At 33.9% G+C, this 13314-nt stretch overlaps 1 protein-coding gene across 5 annotated transcripts in view; it reads left to right on the top strand.

The window, feature by feature from the left end:
• The window catches only part of CCDC57 (coiled-coil domain containing 57), a 294880-nt gene that overhangs the window by 50122 nt on the left and 231444 nt on the right, over positions 1-13314 (top strand). For all 5 annotated transcript variants that reach the window (XM_051995295.1, XM_051995297.1, XM_051995298.1 and 2 more), the window contains one exon: positions 7145-7253. In XM_051995295.1, coding sequence (XP_051851255.1) covers positions 7145-7253 — 109 coding nt within the window. The remainder of the gene's footprint in view (positions 1-7144; positions 7254-13314) is intronic.

Here is a 13314-nt window from a genome sequence, read left to right on the forward strand (position 1 = left end):
TGGTCTAGGATTCTCTAAGAATACCATAATCTCGTCTGCAAAAAGTAATATTGCTTGTTTTGAATCCTTGAATTGATTTTTCTTCTTATTGCTACAACTAACATTTCTAGTTAAATATTGAATAATAGTAGTGATAAAGGGCATCCTTGCTTCACCCCTAATTGATCTGGGAAGTCTTCCAGTTTATCCCCATTACAGATAATGCTTGCTTAATGAATTTAGATAAATATCACTTATTTTAAGGAAATCTCCATTTATTCCTATGCTCTCTAGTGTGTTTAATAGAAATCCATGCTGTATTTTGTCAAAATATGGTCACTTATTGTTGGAATCCTAGTGTTAACTCAATGGAATTGATACACTGCTTGTGTTCACACCTTTAGAGAGGTTCAAGTGAGTTACTAGGAACATAGCCAGGGGTTGGAGAAGGGCACTCTGGGAGGAAGCCCACAAGCCCACTCTTGGAGGTGGAGTCAGATTCATTCCAACTTTCACCTTGGTGCTGGCTAGAGACATTCGGAGTTGAGCGAGAGGAGTCAGATCCATTCTATTTTCCACCTTTGTGCTGGCTGGAGATTGAAGAAAGCAGAGGCAGAAGCAAGGGACAATTTGCAAGAGCTCTTGGAACCAAGCAGAGAGACAGGACTCTTCTTGCCAAGAGAACACTCCCCAGTTCTGTGACTCACTTGCCCAGAACAAGGGTAGAGAAATCCAGAAGAGGACAAGCACGCAGGCTGTGATATCCAAGAGCTTCTATATATATGATCTCCCATATATATCTTCTCCTTCTGGAGGCAGGGATTAAGAGAGGTGTGAATTCACAAAGTTACAAAGTTAACTTTGTGAATCTCCCATACTTGTGAATTCCAATGAGTACTTAAATACTTCTTGATTATATGAGCTCTCTAAAGGTGTGAACACAAGCATTGTATCAATTCCATTGAGTTAACACTAGGATTCCAACAACTTATGCTGATAGTTTTCCTACCATGGAACCAGCCTTATATTCCTGATGCAAATCCCACCTTTTCATGTTCTATAGTCCTTGTAATGTATTGCTATGATCTCTTTATTTAAAATTTTTTCGGCACTATTCAGTAGGGAAATTGGTCTGTAATTTTCTCTTTCTGTTTTGACTCTTCTTGTTTTAGGTGTCAATATCATATTCTTGTCTTGTCATAAAAGGAATTTGGTAGAACTCCTTCACTTATTTTTCTAAATAGTGTGTATAGTATCTGGATTAATTGTTCTTTAAATATTTGCTAGAATTCGCTTGGGAATATTTCTGGCTCTGGGAATTTTTTCTTAGGAAGTTCATTGATGACTTGTTCAATTTTTTTTTTCTAAGTTTACATTATTTAAGTATTTTATTTTTTCTTTTAATCTGGGTAATTTGTATCTTTGTAGATATTCATCCATTTCATTTAGATTGTCAAATTTATTTGCATATGATTGGGCAAAATGGCTCCTCACAATTGTCTTAATTTCCTTTTCATAGGTGGTGACTTTACTGCTTTCATTTTTGATAACTAATAATTTTGCTTTTTAAAATCAAATTACCCACTGGTTTATCTTTTTCTCCCCCATGAAACGAGCTTCTAGTTTTTTTTTTTTTTTTTTTTTTTTTAGTTCAATAGGTTTCTTTCAGTTTTATTAGTTTCTTCTTTGATTATTACAACATCCAGTTTCATGTCTAATTAGGAATTTTTAATTTTTCTTTTTCTAGCTTTTTTTTTTTTTAGGTCATACCCAATTCATTGATTTGCCTTTATATATATATTGGCTTATTCCCCTAAGTACCTTTGGCTGCATTCCATAAATTTTGGTAAATTGTCCCATTGTTCTCATTTTCTTTAATAAGATTATTAATTGTTTCTACGATTTGGTCTTTGATTCACTTTTTTAATTCTTTAAAATTGAAGGAGGGCAATGTTTTTACTCTGAATTTAAACACTTGAAAAAGAGTATTTCCATACACACAACAGAACACATAAAAAAGAAATGCATGTGTTATCTTATGAATTTCCATTTCCTTCTACTTGCTTTTTATTTTAAAAAGATATGGTCTACATAATACTTTCAAAACTTATTTACTCATCTGTGCTTTCTTTTGAAATTCCTTCTATACTCTTTTTTACATTTTTAAAAGGTCCTTTTTTTGTTGTTGTTTTTTTTGTTTTATATCATTGTTATTAATATTGGAAGCTTGTAATGGGCTGAGGCTTGAGTTGATGCACTGAGGTCCCAAGCACGTGAGGCTAAATAGTAATTGGACCATACTTTATTAATATATATGCTTGGAGAAAGAATGGCCCCCGCCCACTCTTTGTGCAAGTCCTGATGTGTTGTATAGGAAATGACGATTTTGGTGGGTGGAGGCAAGGGAGTGGAAAGGGAAGTGGAAAGAGAAACTGCTGGCTAGCGTCTTGTCACAGCTGCACGCATTGCTATCACTACTACCCTTCACCTCCAATCCCCCTTTGCTAGCTGGCTTCCTGTTGCAGCTGCCCATATTGCTATGGCAATCTTTCTTCACTGCCTATATTGCTATCACAATCCTTCTTCACCTCTACTGAGAATAAAGTTTGAAGATTTTTTCCCTTAACCTGAATTCCTGATTCCAGCTGATTTTAAATATACGGTCATCACAGAATTTATTACTAGTCTCTCCCCCCTTCCTCTCAATTAAGCCGAATTAGAGAAAAAGATTAGAGAGAATTAGAAAGAAAAAACACTTGCGACAAATTAAGCACATAGTCAAGCAAAACACTACACAGTGCATGAGTTTAAGAATATAGTTATTATCTTGTGCCTATTACTTCTTTAGCCAGAAGATAGATAGCATGATAAGATACCATGATTCATTTTATGTCTTCTGGAAGCACGTATAATGTATAATTGCATTATTTAGTGCTTTCACAACTGTTACTCTTTATTGTTTTTTGTGTAAATTGTTTTGCTTGTTTCATATTAATATTCAGGAATCCCTGAAATGATCTCTTGTCATTTCTGATGTTATATCCACAATATACACCATTTGTTAAGCTATTTTGTCTAAGAGGCAGTCTTTTTGGCCCAGATATTCTTCTCTTATTTTTTTCTTCTGAATCTTCTCTTAAAATTTTAAATCATGCCTTCTTTTAGGGGATCTCTAGATTTTAAGCATTTTTTTGCTACCGTTCTGTGTTTTCTTTGGTTTATTCATCTCTTCAGCTTTTAGAACTGAGGATTTGTGCCAGATTCAAGCTCTATCTCTGAGTATTTTGGGGTGATGTTCTCAGAATTACACTGGGTCCTTTGGGTCCCTGCCCCACTCTCTACCTTCCTCATTTGGTTTCCTCTGCATCTTTGAGGTTCAGAATTCTGTCTTTGGGGCCCTTTTTTACATTTCAGAACTGAATGTTTAGGGACATCCTTGTCTGAGCACTGTACTGATTGCTTTCTTTCTTTCTTTTTTTCTTTCTTTCTTTCTTTCTTTTTTTTTTTTTTAACTTTTTATTGACAGAACCCATGCCAGGGTAATTTTTTACAGCATTATCCCTTGTACTCACTTCTGTTCTGATTTTTCCCCTCCCTCCCTTTACCCCCTCCCTCAGATGGCAAGCAATCCTTTATATGTTAAATAGGTTACAGTATATCCTAGATACAATATATGTGTGCAGAACCAAACAGTTCTCTTGTTGCACATGGAGAATTGGATTCAGAAGGTATAAATAACCTGAGAAGAAAAACAGAAATACAAGCAGTTTATATTCATTTTTCCAGTGTTCTTTCTTTGAGTGTAGCTGCTTCCGTCCATCCTTGGTCAAATGAAACTGAATTAGCTTTCTTTATCGAAGAGATCCACTTGCATCAGAATACATCCTCAGACAGTATCAATGTTGAGGTATATAATGATTTCCTGCTCATTTCACTTAGCATCAGTTCATGTGGAGTCTCGCCAGTCCTCTCTGTATTTATCCTGCTGGTCATTCCTTACAGAACAATAATATTCCATAACATTCATATACCACAATTTACTCAACCATTCTCCAATTGATGGGCATCCATTCATTTTCCAGCTTCTAGCCACTACAAACAGGGCTGCCACAAACATTTTGGCACATACAGGTCCCTTTCCCTTTTTTAGTATCTCTTTGGGGTATAAGCCCAGTTGAGCATAGTTCCAAATTGCTCTCCAAAATGGCTGGATGTGTTCACAATTCCACCAACAATGTATCAGTGTCCCTGTTTTCCCACGTACTGATTGCTTTCCAGGCTTTCCATGGTTTCCATTTGGGTACTTTATTGAAGGAACCCTCCATTCCTGCTGCCTGAAGACAATAAGCCTTGCAGGTTACATATATTCTGGGTTGGGGACTAAACTGGAGGTGCCCTACCCTGCACTGTCACTGTTAACTTTTATAGTCTGTGGACTTCTGAGGGGGGGAGGTTGTGTTTTTTATAGTTGTTGTAAACCACAAAGACTTTATCAGCTTAATGATAGTGCTAATATCAGTTTAATAATGATGTTTATTATTAGTTTAGGTTTCTGTAGAATCACCTTATGCCTAGATAATTTAACCTATACCTGGTGTTTCAAACTTTCTACTTGTAAGTGACGCTCAAAGGAACAGCTATAGTATTACCATTAGAACAAGAGCTGGAACATATGACTATTAAAGTCCTCCTAGTTCAGCTATTGTCTCCAGAACAACTAATCTTTGGACAGACCTCTCTACTGAAGCTGAAATCTGTTAATGATATGTCTCTTTTCTATAAAAACAGGATTATAAATGAGGGTTAGGTTCTATAATTGAATTACATAGTGAGTTAAACAGACTTTTTGGGTTAATCTAGATATGTAATCATCTTTCACAACTTTTCCCACCTTGTGTTCCAAATTCCGAACAACTTACTTTTGGAATGTAATTCATTCATAAGTTGGGATTACTTATATTATCCTTTTATATTTGAATATGATTCTGCTAATAACTTTCTCAGACCAAGTTTGACAGGATTTGCATTTAGATTGCTAAGAGATATATAGTATGTATTAATATTTTCTAAACCTGTAAGAGATGATGTTATCACAAAAGATGACTAGCTAAGATTTCTTTGTGCTACTCTCTTTAAAAAGCAAGTAAAACTATTTTACCTGTATATATTTAGATAAGTAAAGAAGGAGTTTCTGGAGATAATGACTACATGCTAGTGTTTAATTTGAGTAAAAGATAATATAAGGAAAATTTGTACATACTTAGTCCCTAGCTCTATTTCCATAGAATTTTTTTTTTTTACATTTTCATAGTCTTTTCAAAATATTTTCCTAGTTTTCTTTTAATTTTTTTAAAATTTTGAATGACAAATAATCAACAAACATTAACATTCCCATATATAAAGGTCAAAACAAAAGGAGTGTATATGTGATACTGTAAAGCTATTATATAAAATTTATTTTTTAAAATTAAATATACCAATAACTAGTAGTAACATTGTTCTGCTTTCTCCTGAATTTCCTTCTTTCCTTTGTGTGTATTTAAATATTTCATTGATTCTTTCTTTCTCCAAAACAAAAGCCTCCATTTTAATAATTTAGCCAAGCAAAACAAATTTGTATTTTATGATGTCTCTTTGTCAGAAAGCATGTTGTTATTGTGTAAATTGCTTTCTTTATTTCTACTCACTTCACTATCTGTTGAAACAAGTTTTCCCAAGTTTTTCTGAATCGGTCTCTTTTAACATTTTTCACTTATATTATGTTCATATACCACAGTTTTATCTAGCCATTCCCTAATTGATGATGGTTACCCATTTTGTTTCTATTTCTTTGCTACAGTGAAAAATGCTTTGTAAATATTTTTCTACATCTTTATCAGTCTGATGGATGGAATTAGCAATTTTCTAATTATTAGTGGTTTGTAATGTTTTTTCACGTAGTTGTTGATAGCTTGGATTTCTTCCCTTGAGAATTGCCTGCTTATATCTTTAAACCATTTATTTATTGGAGAATGCCTCTTGTTTTTATATATTTGAATCAGTTCTCTTTATATCTTAGATTTTGGAGAAATTTGCTATAATACTTTCCTAATTCTCATAAAAACACTCAATTTAATAAGCTTTTATTTATTAATCATGTTAGATGTTACAGGTCAAAAAAGGAAAAATGAAATACTCTTTTGTCCTAGCCCTTAAGGAAATTACATTTAAATGGGAATACAATAGAAATCAATAAATATATGGAAAAAGAGAATACTGACTACTGAGGTAATCAGAAAGGGCTTTTTTACAAGATGGACCTGAGCTAAAAGTCTTAAAGAAGCTAAGGATTTAGAGTGGCAAAGGTGTGTATGTCTGTGTGTGTGTGAGTGTGTATGGGGGGATGTTTACAATCTAAGAGTGAAGGAACCTTCTTGAAGCATTGAGATGGGACTTAGAATGTGGAATTCCACATAGTGGAAACCCATTATAATTATAAACAATCAAGACATAGTCAACACAAACCACCCATTATAGGTCGATCTCACCAGACCTTTCCAGTCTTGTAGTGTTGAAGTGGGATTCTTTAAGAGGAGTCAAAATGTTAATGTACCATTACTTTCATGTATCATAACCTATTCAGCCATTCCCCAATTGATGGGCATCTACTTATTTTCCAATTCTTTGCTGCTGCAAAAAGAGTTGCTACAAGCATTTTTACACATGTGGGTTCTTTCCCCTCCTTTATGATTTTCTTGGGATACAGACTCAATAGTGGCACTGTGGGATCATAGGGTATACATATTTTTATAGCCCTTTGGACAAAGTTGGGTGTGCTTCATGACAATGCCTCTCTTAAAGCATAGTAACCAGAACTGGCTGTACCATAATGACTGTCACCTAATGATATGGGTGTGATCTAGCTGCAGAGGACACTGGGACTATTACCTCCATTCTAGAATAATTTTGAACACATCACAAGGAAGATTCATACTGAACTTGAAATGTTATATTACATATATGTATATATGTGTAAAATACATTTGAATGCTTAGTAAATTAAAAAAAAAAATCTTTCAAACAAACTTCCCTGAGAGATAATTTTTTTTTTTTAGCAAGAATGCTAAGAAAGCTTTTATGTTTATTCCTTCCTTAGTTTCTTTTATTTATTTATTTTTTGATGCAGCAACAAGAACTGTGAAATTGACCACCATCGAGAACAATATGAAAAATTGAAGTGGCAGTTGGAAAGAAAACTCCAGGAACTGAATGGTGAACTTGCTTTGCAGAAACAGGTACAATATATATGGAAGCTTTTCTACTTCTTTCTGACCATCAAAGCTAGGCTATTATTTTTGGAGACAGTTGGGTTTAAGTGACTTGCCCAGACCACTCAGCTATTAAATGTAAAGCTGGATTTAAACTCAGGTCCTGACTTCAGGGCCATTTCTCTATCCACTTAACTATCTACTTTCAGTCTGAGGAAAAGGAGATAGGGAGTTTTTTCAAACACAGATCACCTCTCTTATCATTAAGGTAGAATTGTTTGTTTGCATAAGTTCTCATTGCCTAGAAATCTAAAGAGGAATAAAATTAGTGTATTTGGAAGTCTGGCATATACTACATTAATATCTCTTAAAACTACTAGAGTGCTTAATTTCCCAGTATTGAATAAATCCAGCAGTCTGATTAAGAATAACTTGGGGGGAAAGTAGCAATTATCATTCTTGTCCCTTCTAATACTACTGATTCTAAAATAGAAGGTTAATTCAGCTTCTTTTAAATTATACTAGCTGACTCTTTTTCAACAGACATCAATACGTATTATTGTAATTGTAAATCTAGGTTTGTTAATTGACAAATGTAACCCCAAATCAGCCAATACTTTTGTTCTTTGAAACTCTTTTCTCTAATATCTGTGAAATCCTAACCCTACTAAGGAAGTGGTCTAAAACAGAAGTGTCAGACACATAGCCTGCTAGTCAATACTCCCAACTATAGCCTGAATCAAATTAAAATGCATATTGAACAAATTCACAAATATTTAATAAAATAATAAAAATAAAACAAAACATATAGAATAGTAAAATGTGATTTTCTAAGTCCATATGTGTCCTGCAGGGATTCTTATGTATAAGTTAGTAGTTCCTGTTGCTATTTAAATTTGACCTCACTGATCTGAAGGCTACATCTATTATTCCTAAAAGTTGAAGGTTAGTTTTCCATATTCATAGAGTACCTGAAATGTTCTAGATGAAAAGATATTATTTCTTTTGCTCTTTTCTAATTTCATAGGGATGGAAAGTGGTGGCACTTATTTGGCTATCTCATTAGATACAAGATAATTGCATCCAAAGAATAGCCCTGTTCTCTCAATTAAGCAGAAATTTCTCAGAAATCATCTTTTTTGAATGTTGTAGTATGAAGAAAATGAACTATTTGTATATATTCATAGGCACATAGGATTGATTTTGAACTTGAAAGGGCATTAGAGATTATCCCATCCCTTGTTTTACAGATAAGGAAACAAATCTTGAGAGATAAAAATGGCTTTATTTGTCCAGGGCCATATAGGTAGTAACAGAGTTGAAATTTGAACCCAGATATTCTGTACACTCAGTGCTCTTTTTATTATATCTCATTCATTCAAAAAACATATTGATCTCTTACTATGCAAGGCATAGTGCTTGATAAGTATTTAGGAGAGACAGGATGAGAAGAGGAAGGGGAGAGTATACAGAAAAGAATAAAGTATAAACTCTTGCCTTTGTGGAGTTTATGGCTTAGTGGGGAAGATGAGATGTACACAGATAACTATAAAGTAACATGAATGATATCTGAAAGTACAAGATTTTAAATAATCATTTTAGTTCCAGCAGCAGAGAGATTATTTCAAGTTGAAGATGTTGGAAAGGTTTTGTGAAGGAGACAATTTCTGTTTTGAACTTGCAAGTTTGAGTTGGAAATATGTAGATGGAACCCTTAGGGCAAGGAGAGTCAAGAAGTCATATATTTATTTTGTTTGCCAATATCATTTCAGTTTTCTTTATATTGTATAGCCACACCTGCATTCTAGTGCGTAATGTAGCAAGATATTGAATCTGTTTTCTTCTTCCTCAGATAATACATTTAAGTGTTATAAAATTCCTTGCAATTTTTCCATAAAGCCTGAGAAAACACGGTAGCCTTTATAAATGGAAAATTCCATGTGTTATATTTGATCAGTTTTTAAAAGTACATGTATTGTTGATACTTAAAAAACGTTTCTTCACATTTTATTGATGGTTTTGATTTTTACATCATTAGTCATTTCCTAATACGCTCCTTTTTTTCCTCTTTTCTCCCTCTCAGTGAACCTTCCCTTTTAACAAAGAACAATAGTTAAAGAAAACAAGTCAACAAAACAAGTTGACTTAGTCTAATAACATACACAGTATTCTGCACTTTGTACCCATTTTGAACATTTTCTATTGGAAAAAGAGAGGCATATTTCTTTATTTCCTCTCTTAGGCCTGAGATATCTATATATAGATATAGTTTTCAATCTTTTAATTTTATTTATTTATTTTAAATTATGTATGTTCATTTTGTTTTATATATTTACATATGTATCATGTGGGGAGAGAAAAATCAGAAGAAAAGGGAAAAACATGTGAGGAAAAAAACAGAAAAAAAAGGTGAAAATTGTATGCATTGATCCATCTTCAGACTTCATATATCTCTCTTTGGATGCAAATGATGTTTTCCAATCAAAGTCTATTGGAATTGCCTTGGATTGCTGAATTGTTGAGAAGAGCCAAGTCAACTATTTCTTTAATTAAATTTTGAAAAATTTATTTTTAGCTCCAAATAGTCTTCTCCCTTCTTACTCACTTAGAAAACAAGAAATAAAATACCCATTACATATATATCTTCCAAAGAGAGAAAGACATTTTGTATGTTATTTTCCTGGTTCCGTTTATTTACCGTGCATTATTTATAGTGCATCAGTTCACACACTATAAGTTGCATGGCTTTTTCCTAAAAACAAAGGAAGGCATGGAAATCTTAAATTTCTTTTGTTTTTCTTCTGTTATACAAGACTAACTCAAGTACTTATATGTACAATGTTTTCCATGTTTTTCTCATTCTGCTTTTGAGAAGATGTAGACTAGCACTGAGGACTTAAGTAGATTTCAGTAATTGAGAAAAAATTGTAGCATGTCCTTGGTAGGGACTGACTCTGCCAAATGTGCCTTTTTTCCTCTCCCAATTTAACTATTGCATCATACTGTAACCTGTAGGAAATTAGTTATCCTCTCCATGTGCTTTTCCATCTATAAAATGAGATTATAAGTAGACTCTGACTTTTTTTTTTTTTTAGAGATTAGCATTTATAAAGCACTTTGAGATTTGCAAAGATGTTTACAAATATTATTTCACATTTGATACCTACAACAGCCTGTGAAGTAGGTCAGGCTAAATATTCCCCTTCAGCAAAAGCTGCATCCCCAAGACAGGACATCTTTTTCCATTTGCAAACAATTATTGCTGATTTGGAATAAAAACTTAGTCAGAAAATGGCAATAGTAGAGTACAAAGATTAGACAGCTTTGAGAGACATGATGTACATTTGCTCCTCTGGGCCAGAACACACCCAAATATCAGTTTTGGTTTGATGGAAATGATTTAGATAATTTCTGTACTATCATATGCCTGTGAAACCTTGACAATCTATCAATATTATGCCAAATAACTGTTTCCACTTAAATTGTTTTAGGAAGATTCTGAAGATTACATGGCAAGATAAGGTACTGAATATGAATACTACAGAGCCTCTTGTAGGCTCTGACTTTTGGAAAAAGTATTGTTTGGGGCAATTGCACCTACCCAAACTGACTATTCAGGAGTCACTCCAAATGATGTACAGAAAGAATTTATTAGAATCTCGAGAAGCAGACCGTCCTGGCCTGTGGGCCCAAAAGGACAGCAAAGATACGCACAGGAGGAGGGTCATTCACTTGAAGATGCTTACAACTTTTATACATTTCAGACAAAGAACCCCCCAAATCCCATCCTCTATAGGTTGTGATTGGTTACATAAACCTTTATCTCCCTATTTGGTCAGTGGAATGCAGTGAAAAAGGTGATATATAGCTTCAGCCACTTAATTCCTTCTTTGGACAATGGAATGCAGTCCAGGCCTCATATAAAATCACATGACTGGGGCCTATAGGCCTGATCTACTTTAGTTAACAGTTTCTGATCAATATGTGCTTAATCTGTAAGTTCTTCACCTTTCCACACAGTATTGAACTTGGAGAATAGGAAGACCTGGGTTAAAAATTTCACTAGTATTATCAGTATGACCATAGACCAATAGTATAAGCTCTTTGTACCTCAAATTACCTATAAAATGAGTTAACTGTAAGATGACATTGATAACTGTGCATTTTATCCAGTTCATCAACAAATATCTAGCTTATGAACAGAGTCCTATGTTCACCTCATCCTGGAAGTTTGTTTTACTACACAAGGTGAAGAGATATTTATGGTTCCCAAAGTGAAATACCTTTTATTTTTTAATTCTCTTTTCCTCTGTGGGACAGCATTAACTTATTATTTAGGATTGTGTGGATCTGTGGATTTGCCCAATCAGAATAACAACTAACATGTGACTCAGATTTGCAAAATAGTTTATATATCTCATTTGATTCTCTTAATAACTTTGTGAAATAGGTGCTATTATTCTATAAATCAAACATAGGTCTTCCTGACTTCCCAGTACAACTCTATTCACTACATCATGCTGCCTCTAACCATCCTCTACTTCCCTTTCTGTTGACCCAACCCAAACATACCTTCTTCTTGAATTTGCTGTATTTCAGTGAGCCCTAGTCCTGTGACCTTGGCATTAATAGACTCACAGAAGCAGACAAGTATAGCTGAACGCTGACATTTACTTTTAGCATGTTTATGCTAAAAGTTAATGTCAACATTCAGCTATATTGTGAGCTACAAACATTTATTAATTGCTTTCTCTGTGACAGACACTATACTAAGTACAGAGGGACAAAAGGACAAAAACCTCACAATCTAATGGGGCAAGGCAACATATAAACAGCTATGCACAAATAAGATATATGCAAGATAAAATTGGAGATTTCAGAGATAGAAGGGTGGGGAGACAAGAAAGAAGAGCATTCCAGTTAAGGGGGATAAACTATCAAAATGATCTTGTGTGAGAAATAAGGAGGCTAGTGTCACTGGATGGCAGAATATGTAGAGGAAGGTAGAATGTAAGAAAACAGGAAAGATTGGATGAGTTATGAAGGGCTTTAAAAGCCAAATATTCTATCTGGAGGTAATTAGGGAACCATTGGAATTGATTAGAATTGGAGAGTGACATAATTAGAACTGAACTTTAGAAAGATCATTTTGTCAGCTAAATGATGGTTTGGAGGAAGGAAAGAATTAAGATAAGGAGATTAACAAATAGACTGTTATAATTCTAGGCATGAAGTGATAAGGGCCAGCACTAACGTGGCAGAATAATAAAAGGAGAGAAGGGGATTTATATGAAGTGATATTGTAAAGATTGGAATTGACAGGATTTAATAACTCTTTGGATATGAAGAGTGACAGAGAAGTAAGGAATCCAGGATAACATCTGAAAGGATGGTGGTCCCCTCACTTATAATGATTGTTATCCTTCATTCTTGAAGAGAACCAAAATGATATCTTAATATTGGGGTTAAAATACAGTGTACAGTGGGCTTAAAGTACATAGCTAATCAAATCAATATGAACTTGGAAAGTTCTACACATGTTGGGCACAAATATTCCATATGAACATTTGAAATAGAGATGTCTCTAAATTTCTACATACATGTTTCTTTTGAAGTAAATAAATTCTGCTTTGATCACAAAGCATAATGCCATCTTTGATGTGGACACACCATCCTAGTCCTGTGCCAGTGTCTTCTATGTCTCACAATCAATTCCGTAATTCTTCAGAGACCTTGAGAGTGTCCTTGTATTGTTTTTTCTAATCTCCATGTGAACAGTTGCCTTGTATGAGTTCTATATAAAATAGACCTTTTTTTTTTTTTAGCATTTCAATAGTATTTTATTTTTTCAAATACATATAAAGATAGTTTTCAACATTCATTTTTGTAAAACTTTGTGTTCTAAATTTTTCTTCCTCCTTTCCTTACCTCCCTCTTCCATAAGACAGCAAGTAATCTGATATAAATTAAATATGTGCAATTCTTAAATAATCTTTTAGATAAACATGTTTGCCTTTCAAATAACATAACCAGCCTGTTGCTGGCCAATGCTTTCTATGTGAAGTTTGAATGCTTGGCAATTCAGCTT

The sequence above is a fragment of the Antechinus flavipes genome, chromosome 4 (assembly GCF_016432865.1).
Source record: "Antechinus flavipes isolate AdamAnt ecotype Samford, QLD, Australia chromosome 4, AdamAnt_v2, whole genome shotgun sequence".
Lineage (NCBI taxonomy): Eukaryota > Metazoa > Chordata > Mammalia > Dasyuromorphia > Dasyuridae > Antechinus > Antechinus flavipes.